This window comes from Centrocercus urophasianus, unplaced genomic scaffold (genome assembly GCF_019232065.1).
Source record: "Centrocercus urophasianus isolate 14NV4802_14NV808 unplaced genomic scaffold, USGS_Curo_1.0 seq_11, whole genome shotgun sequence".
Lineage (NCBI taxonomy): Eukaryota > Metazoa > Chordata > Aves > Galliformes > Phasianidae > Centrocercus > Centrocercus urophasianus.
The window spans coordinates 45,621,210-45,633,573 of NW_024884253.1; the positions used below are offsets into that span (position 1 = coordinate 45,621,210).

Below are 12,364 nucleotides of genomic sequence, written 5' to 3' on the forward strand. Positions count from 1 at the left end.
TAGACATTCACTCTTATATCTACTGCACAATGCAAAAGCTAGGCAGACAGATATCCATCCAGACCTGCCTGCATGACAATTTGAGCCACTGCTTGCAAGAGAATACTCTGTTTAAGAAGAGAGCGCTCTTGGGGTTTCAACCCAACACAGCTGTGTGGTTCCACAGCAGTCTTGTGTGCTGGGGGGGGGAGAAGGGGGGAAGCTGTCACAAACACTTGCAGCATCTTCCCAAAAGGAAAATGAAAATAATGAAATAAATAAAACCCAAGGATTTTATTGGATTAAACAGATAAACACAAATAACAAGAGCAGGGACTCATTACGTTTAGTTTGTATTCACTTTCCACGTTTCAGGTTTCTCAGTACGGTGTAGATAGTGCACTTCAGAACTGAGAGCATTCTTAGATGGCTGTGGGTAAGGCAGCATTCTGCCTGGGAGGCTTCAGGAGACTTTCTTTGTTTAAGGTCCTTTTTCTCAGGTTAATGGTCAGTGGTAAGAGATAGTCACAGCCCCAGCGAGATGACAATTCAGTGGGAAGGATAAGAACACATCAGGTTCTTTTCATTTTATCTAAACAGTAGAATCATAGACGTTTTTATGTTTGGAAGTTTACTCAAAAATATGAAAATATTCTGACAACACTACAGTTTGAAAGAATGAATGACAGAAACAACCTGCAGGCCTCTCACAAAGAGCAGACGTGGTAATGGTGGGATGGACAACAGGGAGATTACCAGAAATTACACGATTGTTACCATTAAAAATAGAAAACATCAATTACATTACAGGACATACTTAAAGTACAGTACATGTTGCGGGTCATAGAATCTGTAAAAATGTTCTTAGTGCTCTGTTACGAGTCGTTACTGAAACAAAACCAGCCGCCGACAGCACAGCTGCCTCATCTATAGTGGCGCTGCTCATGAACTTCAGGATCTGTGATCTGAGTTGTACTGGCCTTTAAGACAGATAACATTCAATGAAGTTGAGATAAAACACCAGCTACCACAAGAACAGATTTAGAAAATTCCCTGAAAGAATTGTGCAGAAGCCACCAGAGGCTGCCAACAGCAGATAAAAGAGGAAGGGAAGGCCCCTGCCCCACAGCCCAGCTGCCAGTTGGGAGCCCACTTTGGAAGTTCTCTACTGAGAACCCCAGGCCTGTCTGTCCATCCAGCTGTTAAAAGAGACTCAAAATAAGTCTAGACAAAATTATTCTAGCCAATTCCTGCCAAGGACTTCTGAACTGCTCTGGAAAATATCTCCTCTTTGACACCAATAGTTTATAACACATCACGAAGTCAGCATCTTTAAAGTACACTGGAACAGTTTACAGTGGATAAAAATACATCCCAAAGTCAACAAGACAGCTACAGCTTCTAAGTTCAGTCTCCCTTTTATTCCACTCCTTTTCCCCTCAATATGAAGACCACTCTGCTTTTGTTCCCCCCTGTGTCTCTTCCCCTCCCAAATAAGCAGATGCAATCAAGGAGAAATTTATTTTGAACCAATTCTGCAAAACAGTTCAACAATGCCATACTTTATAAAAATACTTAGTTACATAATTAAACTTATTACTATTTATATAAAAAGTGTGAATGTGAATTTTAAATTCTGTTAGGGTAAGAACCACATCATCAAGATCTTCTGGTGAAACAAATAAATTTTCATAAACATACAAACTCTTTTGGAGAAGTCTTATAATACACAACCATTTACAATGAACACGTTCATTAAGTTAGTGTTTTATTCCTTTACTATACAAGTGTTATTACAATGAACTGTTCCATTCTGTAATTAAAATCCAAACAATGCCAATGTCATTTTTGGCATTTTTTGTTATAGCTGTATTAATACATAAACTCACATGATTGTGTTACTTATTTTAAAATACTTAGAAAAATTAAAATTCCATCATATATATTTTTTTAAATTTTTGTTGTTTTTTTGTGGGTTTTTTGTTTCTTTGTTTTGTTTTTCTTACATAAAGCCCTTTTAAAATTTGATAACCACAGATGTATAGGTGATGAGTGATGATGACAGAAAATGGAAAATGATGGCACTGTTCTTACAAAGATCTGTTTGGTAGCTGGATTCAACTGAGTACAAACTCATGAAAAATGATAGGTTTAGTACCAGAACTATATCATCAGCTTTTCTGAAAATCATTTGTTGGATAGCTTTACAATGCTAATATGAATTCAAACCTGACAGCTGTGTAAGAGTTTAGTGTTTCAAAATTAAAGTATATAAGCTCAATCAGAAATTCAAAAACGTCATGCAAATTGCTGAATAAAAGACATGATGTTATTGCTTGATATGTCAGTAGCCAAAGAAAATAAATTTGGATGTAGTGTGAGCTGGGCCAACTGCCAGCAAATTTCCATGTCACTTCATCTGGACAACATTAAATATATTTTCTCCCTTTAGTTTTTAAGTTTTCACATTTTCTTTTGTTTATTTTTAGTTAAATAATTCTGGGGGGCGTAAGAGGGAAGAGCAACTGTGTCTAGGGTGTCTTAATAGTCAAGAAAAGCAAAAGTGCAATCAAATCCCTGAACTAGTGACATCTAACGTTTGTGGCACCCACCCTTACTAACACACGAGCCACATACAACAGTACCAAATCTGTCTCTGCAAAAGGACTAAGAAGTGTCCATTTACCACCTCCAGCCTAGCTCTCAAGGTGAGCTTTGTTCAGGTAGTCTTCCCACTTAAGAGCTCACTGTAGGATAGGAACTTAGAATTTTTAAAGGATTTCCTCCCCTGATTGTATCACATAGTTTCAAGTTCAAATATCACCATACTTTATCACATAAATTTATAAAATATTACCTCATTTTCTAGTTACCTTCATTATTCTTAATCAGCTACGCAGAAAGAGAAAAAGAAAAATCTCTCATGCTACTTTCCAGTTATATTAATACAAGTATTAACACAGTGTGTTACGCTCTCTAATTTCACTATTGAGGTGTACCATTCAGATCAAGATCGTCACTCACCATTCCAATTTCTTTTTTAACCTGCCTACCCAAATTCAGACCATGCAAAAGGAAGCTTAAAGATCAAGACTATGCATCAAATATGGTGGTACCATACTTGGGCGTGGGGGGGGGGCATAATTTTGGACATAGGAAATTTTATAGAACTGGAATGGAATTCCTTGGTCCCACAAAGTTCTTCTGCTTTAAAAACGTCCTCCCTCAAGATCACTTCCAGACAATTCCCTCTTTCAGAAGATGATTAAATGTTGGACAAATAAAATATATGAAACATTTTTTTTCCTGCTACCGTTCACACCAACACTCATTTTACTACCTCACATTTTCAGTAAGCTTCCTTTGGACCCTGAAATAAGTTGGGAAATAGGAAATAAAGACATGTCATTGGTAAATTAGATTATAACACTTGAAAAGTGGTCTTGTGCAACCGTATTATGAAATTCCAGTTTGCCATTAAGAGCATGCAAAGTAGCGAAGATTTTCTTTCCTTTGATTCCTTACAGACGTCAGGAATTCTTTGCAAGTCTTTTACATTTGGCAGATTTGTGCATGTTATATAGACTGTTGGCTTATAAATTGTCCCCAGGCTGGTACTGTGGTTCTGTAGCAGTAAAGTAGTCCTCCAGGAAAGACTGTATATATTCAAATGTTGGTCTCTCATCAGGGTCTTTCTTCCAACATAGTTTCATTAACTCATGGAGGGATTCTGGGCAGCCCTGTGGGCAAGGCATCCTATATCCACGTTCCACTTGTTCCAGAACTTCCCGATTCACCATTCCTAATAAAAAGAAAGCATGTTAGCTTTGAATGACATTAAACAAAGAACAGATAAACAGAAAGCTTTTCCAAGTCTTCCTCTACTCCTCCTCCACCACAATGTTGTTCATGATGTGCATGTGACTCTACCACATCAGCACTTTATAAAGAATGAATTTTTTTAAATCTTGGTTTAAATACATTTCCTAAAAATTATTTCACCGTGCTGATAATTCCTTACTCCTTGTTTCTTGTTCATTTTTATAGTTACTAGTATGTTTTATTATAGAACATTTACCAGTGTCTTGGGCCCATTCTTTCAAAACGAAAGACTTAAGCACAAATACCTTCTGTCTCCCTTGGGTTCTATTCAATTTGAAACAAGGCCAAGAAAAAGGCATTATATGCCTAGCAGGACTGCCTTATAATTCTATTCATGGCAAAATATCCAGTAGATCAAGTTGCATACTTCTAGTTTCAAAAACTGGTCTGGTATGTTCACTCTGGGATGCTTACTGGAAAATGTATGAAGTGAGATTTTCAAGAACAGATAGACAGGAAAACATAAGAACACCCACTAATCTTAAAAGAACTACCAGTCATATTCACAAATGCTATAATTTTAAAATACTTTAAAAATCATTGTAACAGTTAATCTGTAAATCAAACAAGTACTTTGAGAACAAAGGAAGCAGTGAAGTGTGACTAGGTTTTTATCTCTGCTAATCTACTGTGGGCTCTGGATGGAAGTAAGAAAAGTACAAAAGGTAATTTCAGAAGCACAGAATACCACAAAGAGAAGAAAAAATTTCCTCTTACCTGGATATGGTACTCTCCCCTTTGTTACCAGCTCGGTCAGTAAAATTCCAAATGACCACACATCTGACTTGATTGTAAACCGACCATACAATGCTGCTTCTGGAGCAGTCCATTTAATTGGAAATTTAGCTCCTGCAAACATTAAAAAGACAGATATCTGACTTCACGGGTGATTTGCTTACACTTTAAAATATTTTAAATAAAAGAGTGCACTCAAAGTATTTTTTACAGTTTTCTTTGTTGGCCAAATTCAAGGTGGTTAAGTATTTTAGTATTTCAAATGGGAAATCAAACTTGAGCAGTCTATAATTTTTGGAAGCAGGTAAGACCTCTGAGATTCGTAAACACATTTCAAAATGTGGGGTAATTTTCAGAAAGCAATGGAGATCTGTTCTGGAACTGCAGTTCTCTTCAAAATATAGTAAAGTTTTTATCTGAAAAAAATAATTTTAAATGTTTTTTGAAAAATCTGACAATTTACTTAAAACAATAAAAATTCACAAAAACCTGCATTTAGGCAGAATGACATCCAAAAACAGCTGCAAAAGCACATGTAATCTTTATTCATGCATACACAATATAATGACCTGCTAAATGTAATTGTTCTAAATAATTTTAAGGTAACTGGACTTACTTAATCAGTAAATAAATCGGTCTTACCTTGCCTTGCAGTGTACTCATTGTCCTCTATTAACCTTGCTAGACCAAAGTCTGCTATTTTACACACAAGATTGTCTCCTACAAGAATGTTAGCTGCCCGGAGATCCCTGTGGATGTAGTTCATTCTTTCAATGTAAGCCATGCCATCAGCAATCTTAAAAATAAAGTTTTATTACAGTTACTTCTCATGACTGTGCACATTTATCCCAAGCATTAAGCTATATCCTTTTATTTTAGTTCCATTCTCACTGTGTAAGTACAGGAAGTAGAGCATAGCAAGAACTTGCTGCTCTAACAGCAAGCCAGACAGGTGCTTATCTAAATTCTACGTTTCGTAATTTGTGGAAAAGAAATCACCAAGTTACAACAGAAGATGTAAGAAAGAACAGCATACAATAGCTGGAGTGTTCAATATTTAACCTTAGTTGATATCTGATACAGCTTTAAGTCTTCTCTCTAAGTACAAAACACAGTTTTCTTGTCTTCTATGCAGTACCTGAGCAGCCATGTCCACCAGCTGTGGGAGTTTTAAGAACTTCCCTTCTCCTTCTTTCAGGAAGTCTAATAAGCTGCCTGTAAAAGACACAATTCAGTGAAAAAACTACAGAAGAGCACACATTAACCTGACCTGAAAACACAAACTTGAGGGCTTTTTTTCCTCCACTAGACATTACAGTTAATGCATTCAGCTTCCAATACCTGAGTTTGAAAAGCCCTCATTTTCCAGAACACAACTCAGTGATTATAACCCTAGTCAACTGTGCCCTGGTACTCAGTGCAAGTTTTAGCCAGGCATTTTGGTATTCATTTTATTAATTCAGATTACTGAACACTAACAAAGCAAACTGCCATTTGGTAACTATTTGCCTGAAGATTTTGCCTAATATTCCAGGTATCCTAGTTGATTTTTTTTCCCCATGATAATTAAACAAACAACAGAAAAAAAAAAGAAAAAAAACCACCCTTGTAGTTAAATTCCAATTTAGTTAAATTCCAATTCCAGTTCCGATTATATACGAGATAAATGATTCTGAAACTGGTATTATTTTGATGCTTCTTCTTCCATACAGGAGAAAACAAAAGTATTTTCCATTCCTTACAACATGCTACCTTCTCCCATTTTCAGAATGAAACAGAATGATGCCCACAAAATTACATTAGTTACATTAGAAATGAATTCCAAGGATTTGTGCTTGTTTTAAAACAACAATTTTCACAAGTATGTTAAAATCTCATCTCTGACAACAGAAGCTTTCAATGCTATTTCAAATGTATGGTTTAAAGAAACATGCAACTACTTCACCATTTCTTTCATTCTGCTTTTATAACGTCCCTAGAAAGCAATTGTTTATCTTGACTGTCTTGCCAAAACCTGATTTCTGAACGGTAAAAACTGATTTTGCATGGCTGCTAAAGATCCAGCAAAGAGATTGGCTACTGTTATTTAGGAATAACAACACAGAAGTAACCTTAAAGATTTTCTATTTCTCTCTCTGTTTTAAAGCTTACAAAACATTCAAAAAATATGTATCCATTCAAACATGGAAAAAAAATTACCCAAGCAAGATATCTGTAGTGGAATAATGAATGCAAGTAGTTACTCTCTTGGGTTTTGGCATTATTCCTATTTCCTACCAGGATAGCAAGATTTCTCTGAGGTAAAGAGAAATTGACATTTTTCACAAACTGGAAGAAATTATTTGAGAACCTGCTTCTTCTTAATACTAATATGCTTATAATGTTTACTTCCATATTCAGCCTAAATCTCTTAAGTCTCCATATCAGGAGCAGGAGGAAGGAAAAAAGAGCAAGGGAAGAAGGATGAAGGACTGAAATCAAGGAGATATAAAGGCTAGATTCTGCTATTTTTAAAAGCCAACCTTAAAAAAAAAATATTATAGAAAATAAAACCAAAGTGAATAAACAAAGAAAGAAAACCACAAGCAACTGGTTCTGTGGTCATGAGCACAACTATCTACAAGGCAGGCATATTAGTTATAATGGTATTTCCAGCTATACCACCCAATTTAAATGTACCAGGCACTACTCACTAAAAACAATGGGAAAAAAAAAATCAACCATGAACTTGGAAGATTAGCAAGGGTGACACAAGATGTGCAAAAAAAAATCATGTCTCCACCCATGATCTAAATCAGAACTGCTTCAAGTAGGTCAACCGTTGCTCATTTTAATTTAATCAGAATTATCACTTATACTTCAGCTTCCTTAAACTTAACATTAATTAAACATATCATTTGTTGCTGTGATCTTAAATAATCTTTTGAACGTAATATCTTTAGACCATTCTGTCACACACCTTTTGTCATGAATTCAGTGACTATGTAGATTGGTTCCTCAGAAACAACGGCATACAGTGGAACAAGCTTGTCATGTCGTAATTTCTTCATGATCTGAGCCTCCTGAAGGAAAGCTTCAGGCATCATTGTACCGGGCTTAAGTGTCTTAATTGCTACTTTTGTGGTTCCATTCCAGGTTCCTAGAGAAGCAAATAAAATGTTATTCCCCACTATAAAATCAGGGATTTTCTGCTAAAAGTTTTTTTCTTTTTTTCCCCTTCTGTTTTGTTAAGTAACAGAATAATCTTAGATCGTTAACTACATTGAACTACAATGAACATTATTCAAATACGTGTATGTGTAATTGGCATTCTTTTTTCCTTTGGTTGTTTATGAGATCATATTTAAAGATTCCGAAAATTACTTACTGGAAATACTATTAAAACCATTCACAGAGATAACATTAAGCTCTTACCCATCCACACTTCACCAAAACATCCTTGACCCAACTTAACTTCCAGCCTCAAAGACTCTCTAGGAATTTCCCAGGCATCTTTTGCTAGTCCCTGTGTTTGTGGTTTCACTGTGGGACAAACAGTTGTCAGCTTATGACACAGTCCATCAGCATGTTCTGGAAAATGGAAAATATAAGCTTCAGAGATAAACAACGGTAATGCTACAGCAAAAGCAACATCCTCATGTTGATAAAAGAACTATTGTGTTTACTGTTAATCAAAATTAAAAAAAAGTTTAGAATAGTCAATTTGAAAAGCAGGCTACACATGACGTTTTTATTCGTCATCATATGCAAATCAATATATTGATATCTCAAATATGCATATGCGTATCTCATCATATGCATATCTCAAATCAAATTAGAATTTAGGCTTACCTCTGTAGTGCTTCACCAACTTCTGTAGAGATTCAAATTGTGCTCTGGTTGTGATATAGTATCCACCATTGTCAAGTTTTCTGATTTTGTAGTGTTTCACATTATCACCTCTGACCTCATCCCAGTCACGTATGGAAAGGGAGTAAGCACCTAGAAAACAAGTCATATGTGCTGCTTTACAAAAAAATTAGAAGCACAGAATCGTAGAACCATACAATAGGTTGGTTTGGAAAGCACCTTAAAGCCCACCCAATCCCACCCCATGCCATGGGCAGGGCTGCCACCCAGCAGCTCAGCTGCCCAGGGCCCCATCCAACCTGGCCTTGAGTGCCTGCAGGGATGGGGCACCACAGCTTACATGGGCAGCTGTGCCAATGCCTCACCTACACAGAGTACAAACAACACACTTTCCCCAGTGTTTTTATATGTGTACATATAGTGTAACAGATATAAAAATGACCATCCTGTTCACCTTTGCAGGGGTGGGAGAGGAAGAAGAAGAGACAGTGATACACGTACCTTTAGTGGTTTCGCTCTCTCTTACTAAGAAAATACCACGCTGGTTCCCAGGATTTAAAAGTAGTCTTTCTGCATCTTTCCTGCCCATTTTACCAAAATACCACCTAGAAGAAGTCAAAGGAAATACATCTAAATAAAAGCTGCCTACGCTTTGATAGTCATGTAAAGAGAAGATCTGGAAGTCTCAAGCACTGACTAGATTACTAATATTACAAAGCAGTTACAGATAAACAAAAGTAATGACATCCATATAATCAGGAGATTAAGATGACCTATTTCTACATGACTGATTTCTATTGCTAGCAAAATACTTAAGAGGCTTCTATCTGCAAATATTTTGTATGGTTCAATAATAAGCATCAACAGCATTTATTACTGGAAGGAACACTCTCCTTGTGGTAAAGAAGCTAATAGGTCAAGCTAAATCAGATGACAATGAAATTCTGTTGGTAGTATTCTCAAAACACTGCAGCAGTCCAAAATGCTTTCTTTAAGAAATTTCAGCCATATGTTGAAGAACATACGTATTTAATATAGAGGAGGTGTGTGGCAGTATCATGCGATTACAGGTTCATTCAGACTGGAAGAGTCTCTGGGGGGGTCTCTTGTCCAGCCTCTCACTACAGGCAGGGCAGCTGTGAGATCAGACCTGGATGTTGGGTGTCATCCAGTCCCCTTAAAAACCCTCAAGGATGGATCCTGCACAATGTCCAGGCCCTGTGACTCTGCTAGGCTGCCCATCCTCAAGGTGAAAGGCTTTTTCTTACTTCCAGTTGGATCCTCCTGTTCTAACTTCAGCTGTGCCTCATCCTTCAGTAGAGGGAGCACTTTTTTCTGACATTCACGTAGAAACACTCCTATGGTAGTGAACGTACTTTTCTCCATCTTTGTTGCATCATTCTAATATTGAAAAATACACGGATGTTTTAACACACCTGCTGTTTTTCTTGCCTAAGTTCTTTCAGAAAAGGGATTTCTCCTACACCCCTGAAGAGCTGACCAACAGGCAGCATAAATCATTTTAACGTCCAGACTTTGTAATAACACATTTTCTAAACATATTTTGATTGCATGTCTTTGAAGTCATAGAATGGTGTAAAGTGTAAATTTCCAACAATTTAATTTGGGACTGTTGTAGCATCAAGCAGATCCGGCACTGTAAGCGTTGGAAAGTTGGCAAAAATGTAGGTAAGAAGGGATCATTTTGCTGACATGCAATCAGAATGGCCTCTGTGATCACTTAGAGATTTTAAACTTATTTTTACATTTGTGTTTTCAGTTTGACTGCTGAAGTTGACCTGCAAATTTAGAATTGGTCGTGAAAGTATACACACACCTGAGACAACTTGGACGTAACATTTAGTCTTACTAAAGCAAACCTGAACCCCAGTAATTACTTCACATGAAAATGTCTCTTCTCAACACTATGTCAATTTACAAATTATATTGTAAAGTGTTATTATATAAAATAAAATAATAGCAGGATTAACTTGTTCTTTTATGAGCTTTTAACATTTATACTATAGCAGCATTCAAAAACCATAAGGATAATACGGAGCCTATCTCAAGCAGTATATAATTTGCAATATAAACATCTCCAGGCTTAGGAAAGACCACTTAAAGAAAATCCTAGTAACTTAAAGCTGTATACTGCTTTTTTATTTGCAACTCCAGCTGTAATCAAAGCTAAGGGCTACCAAATGAGTTCTAAAGCAAATGAACTATATTTCAGATAGCGAGGCAATACTAAATAAAATTAGCATTGGTTCTTTAAAATAATGTCAGCTTAAAAAAGCTTTCTTGCTTTTTGCCCCTCACTCTCACCTCCATCCATGACATAAACCTATGACAAATCCCAACCACTCCGTCTCTCCTTAGCAGCAATACTCTGTGCAGAAGCACTGCATTCTTACTTTGCAAAGGGCCACCATTTCCTTTTTAACACCACTGTAGCCAGAATGATGATATATTTTTATTGCATAGTTTAAGACGATAATAACAATAATTTTATGTATATATAGATATATATATATATAAACTTCAATTATAAAAACAGCTGAAATGCAAGGGCCTGCATTGTACATAATAAATAACAGCAAGCCTTTGACACAATCATTTTTAAATGACAAAGGGCCAGGTGAGAGCAGCAACAACATGAAATGTTCTCAGCTTGAAATTCAGGAAATATCCTGGAAATTGGGCAGTTTTCCCAGAAGTGCAGTAGGAAACACAGAAGCGCCCAGATAACATATCAGGGAATTGCTTATTGGCAAAACCATGTCTGTGTATCACATCAAGAGCTGCAGAGCTTCACATTGGTAGTACAGTAAACACAATTATTCCCTTGAAACAAGGATCATCTGAAAGTTATATTCCAACTCATTATTCTTAAAATAACTTCAATTCTGTAAGCTCTTGGGGGTTTTTGTTTTTAAATAAATGTGAGATTTATTGGTACCCAAATTAATGCAATTTTCCCAACTTATGATTGTTCTTGACGTCCCTAACCATTTTGTCAATAGGAAGCTTTTATAGATGAATAGATTAGCAATAGCTGTCAATACGAATGTTACTTTTATAATGTGACATTGGGCACTACCAGAGATACAGCTGATTTTGAGTTAGGTTTTAACAAACAAAAATACAGATAAAAGCCTAGAGTTGAGGATGTGCGAACTCTTAATTAAAAGATCACGCATTTTTGCTCTTAATGAAATATAGAACACATCTCCCAGTTCTCATCTTCATTACTGCACTGTTCCATCCTTTCTCCTTTAGCTACATGTCGCAAGCAAGCATAAAACATTTGCAGAAGCATCTACCTCACATCCACTAACAATTATACCTTTGACAACACCCACATAGCCTTCCTATCCTTTAATTAGTGGCATAATCCCACTACACCTTTAAATGCTGCATGCAGTAACTGAAGTGAATGTTCTTACAGGGCACTAAATGCAGAATGGATAATAAGAACAGATTGACAGGATGCAATGTCTTACTCTTCTGCTTGAATGGAGTCTGCAGGAGCTACATAATTGCTTGGGATGTAGCCTGTTTTTCCTGTAGCAATGGATCTTGCTTCCCACCAGTCACCTTCCCTGCAATGTAAGATCAGTTACATTTTCCACACATGAACAATACATCAGTCCTGAACTGCTGAAGCATCTTCACATGTCGTATTTTAATTGAGAAGGCAACGATTATAATTTGTGCTGCAGCTGAATGTATTTTTCTTTTCACTATAAACAATGTGAGTGCCTTGTTTTTTACAGGAATTTTTATTTTAAAGGGTTTTTTTTTGTTGTTGTTTAATGTAGGATAAATAAATGAATATATGTTATATATATATAATATTTTATATATATATATATATATATATATATATATATATATATATATATATATATATAAAATG

At 36.1% G+C, this 12,364-nt stretch overlaps 1 protein-coding gene across 3 annotated transcripts in view; it reads right to left on the minus strand.

Annotated features, from left to right (window-relative positions):
• Positions 1 to 254: 254 nt before the first annotated feature.
• YES1 (YES proto-oncogene 1, Src family tyrosine kinase) overlaps positions 255 to 12,364 on the minus strand; it is a 53,063-nt gene continuing 40,953 nt past the window's right edge. For all 3 annotated transcript variants that reach the window (XM_042839758.1, XM_042839759.1, XM_042839760.1), the window contains 9 exons: positions 11,949 to 12,047; positions 8,947 to 9,050; positions 8,428 to 8,577; positions 8,011 to 8,166; positions 7,556 to 7,735; positions 5,735 to 5,811; positions 5,239 to 5,392; positions 4,579 to 4,710; positions 255 to 3,781 (listed from right to left, as the gene is read on the minus strand). In XM_042839758.1, coding sequence (XP_042695692.1) covers positions 3,573 to 3,781; positions 4,579 to 4,710; positions 5,239 to 5,392; positions 5,735 to 5,811; positions 7,556 to 7,735; positions 8,011 to 8,166; positions 8,428 to 8,577; positions 8,947 to 9,050; positions 11,949 to 12,047 — 1,261 coding nt within the window. In that variant the 3' untranslated portion in view covers positions 255 to 3,572. The remainder of the gene's footprint in view (positions 3,782 to 4,578; positions 4,711 to 5,238; positions 5,393 to 5,734; positions 5,812 to 7,555; positions 7,736 to 8,010; positions 8,167 to 8,427; positions 8,578 to 8,946; positions 9,051 to 11,948; positions 12,048 to 12,364) is intronic.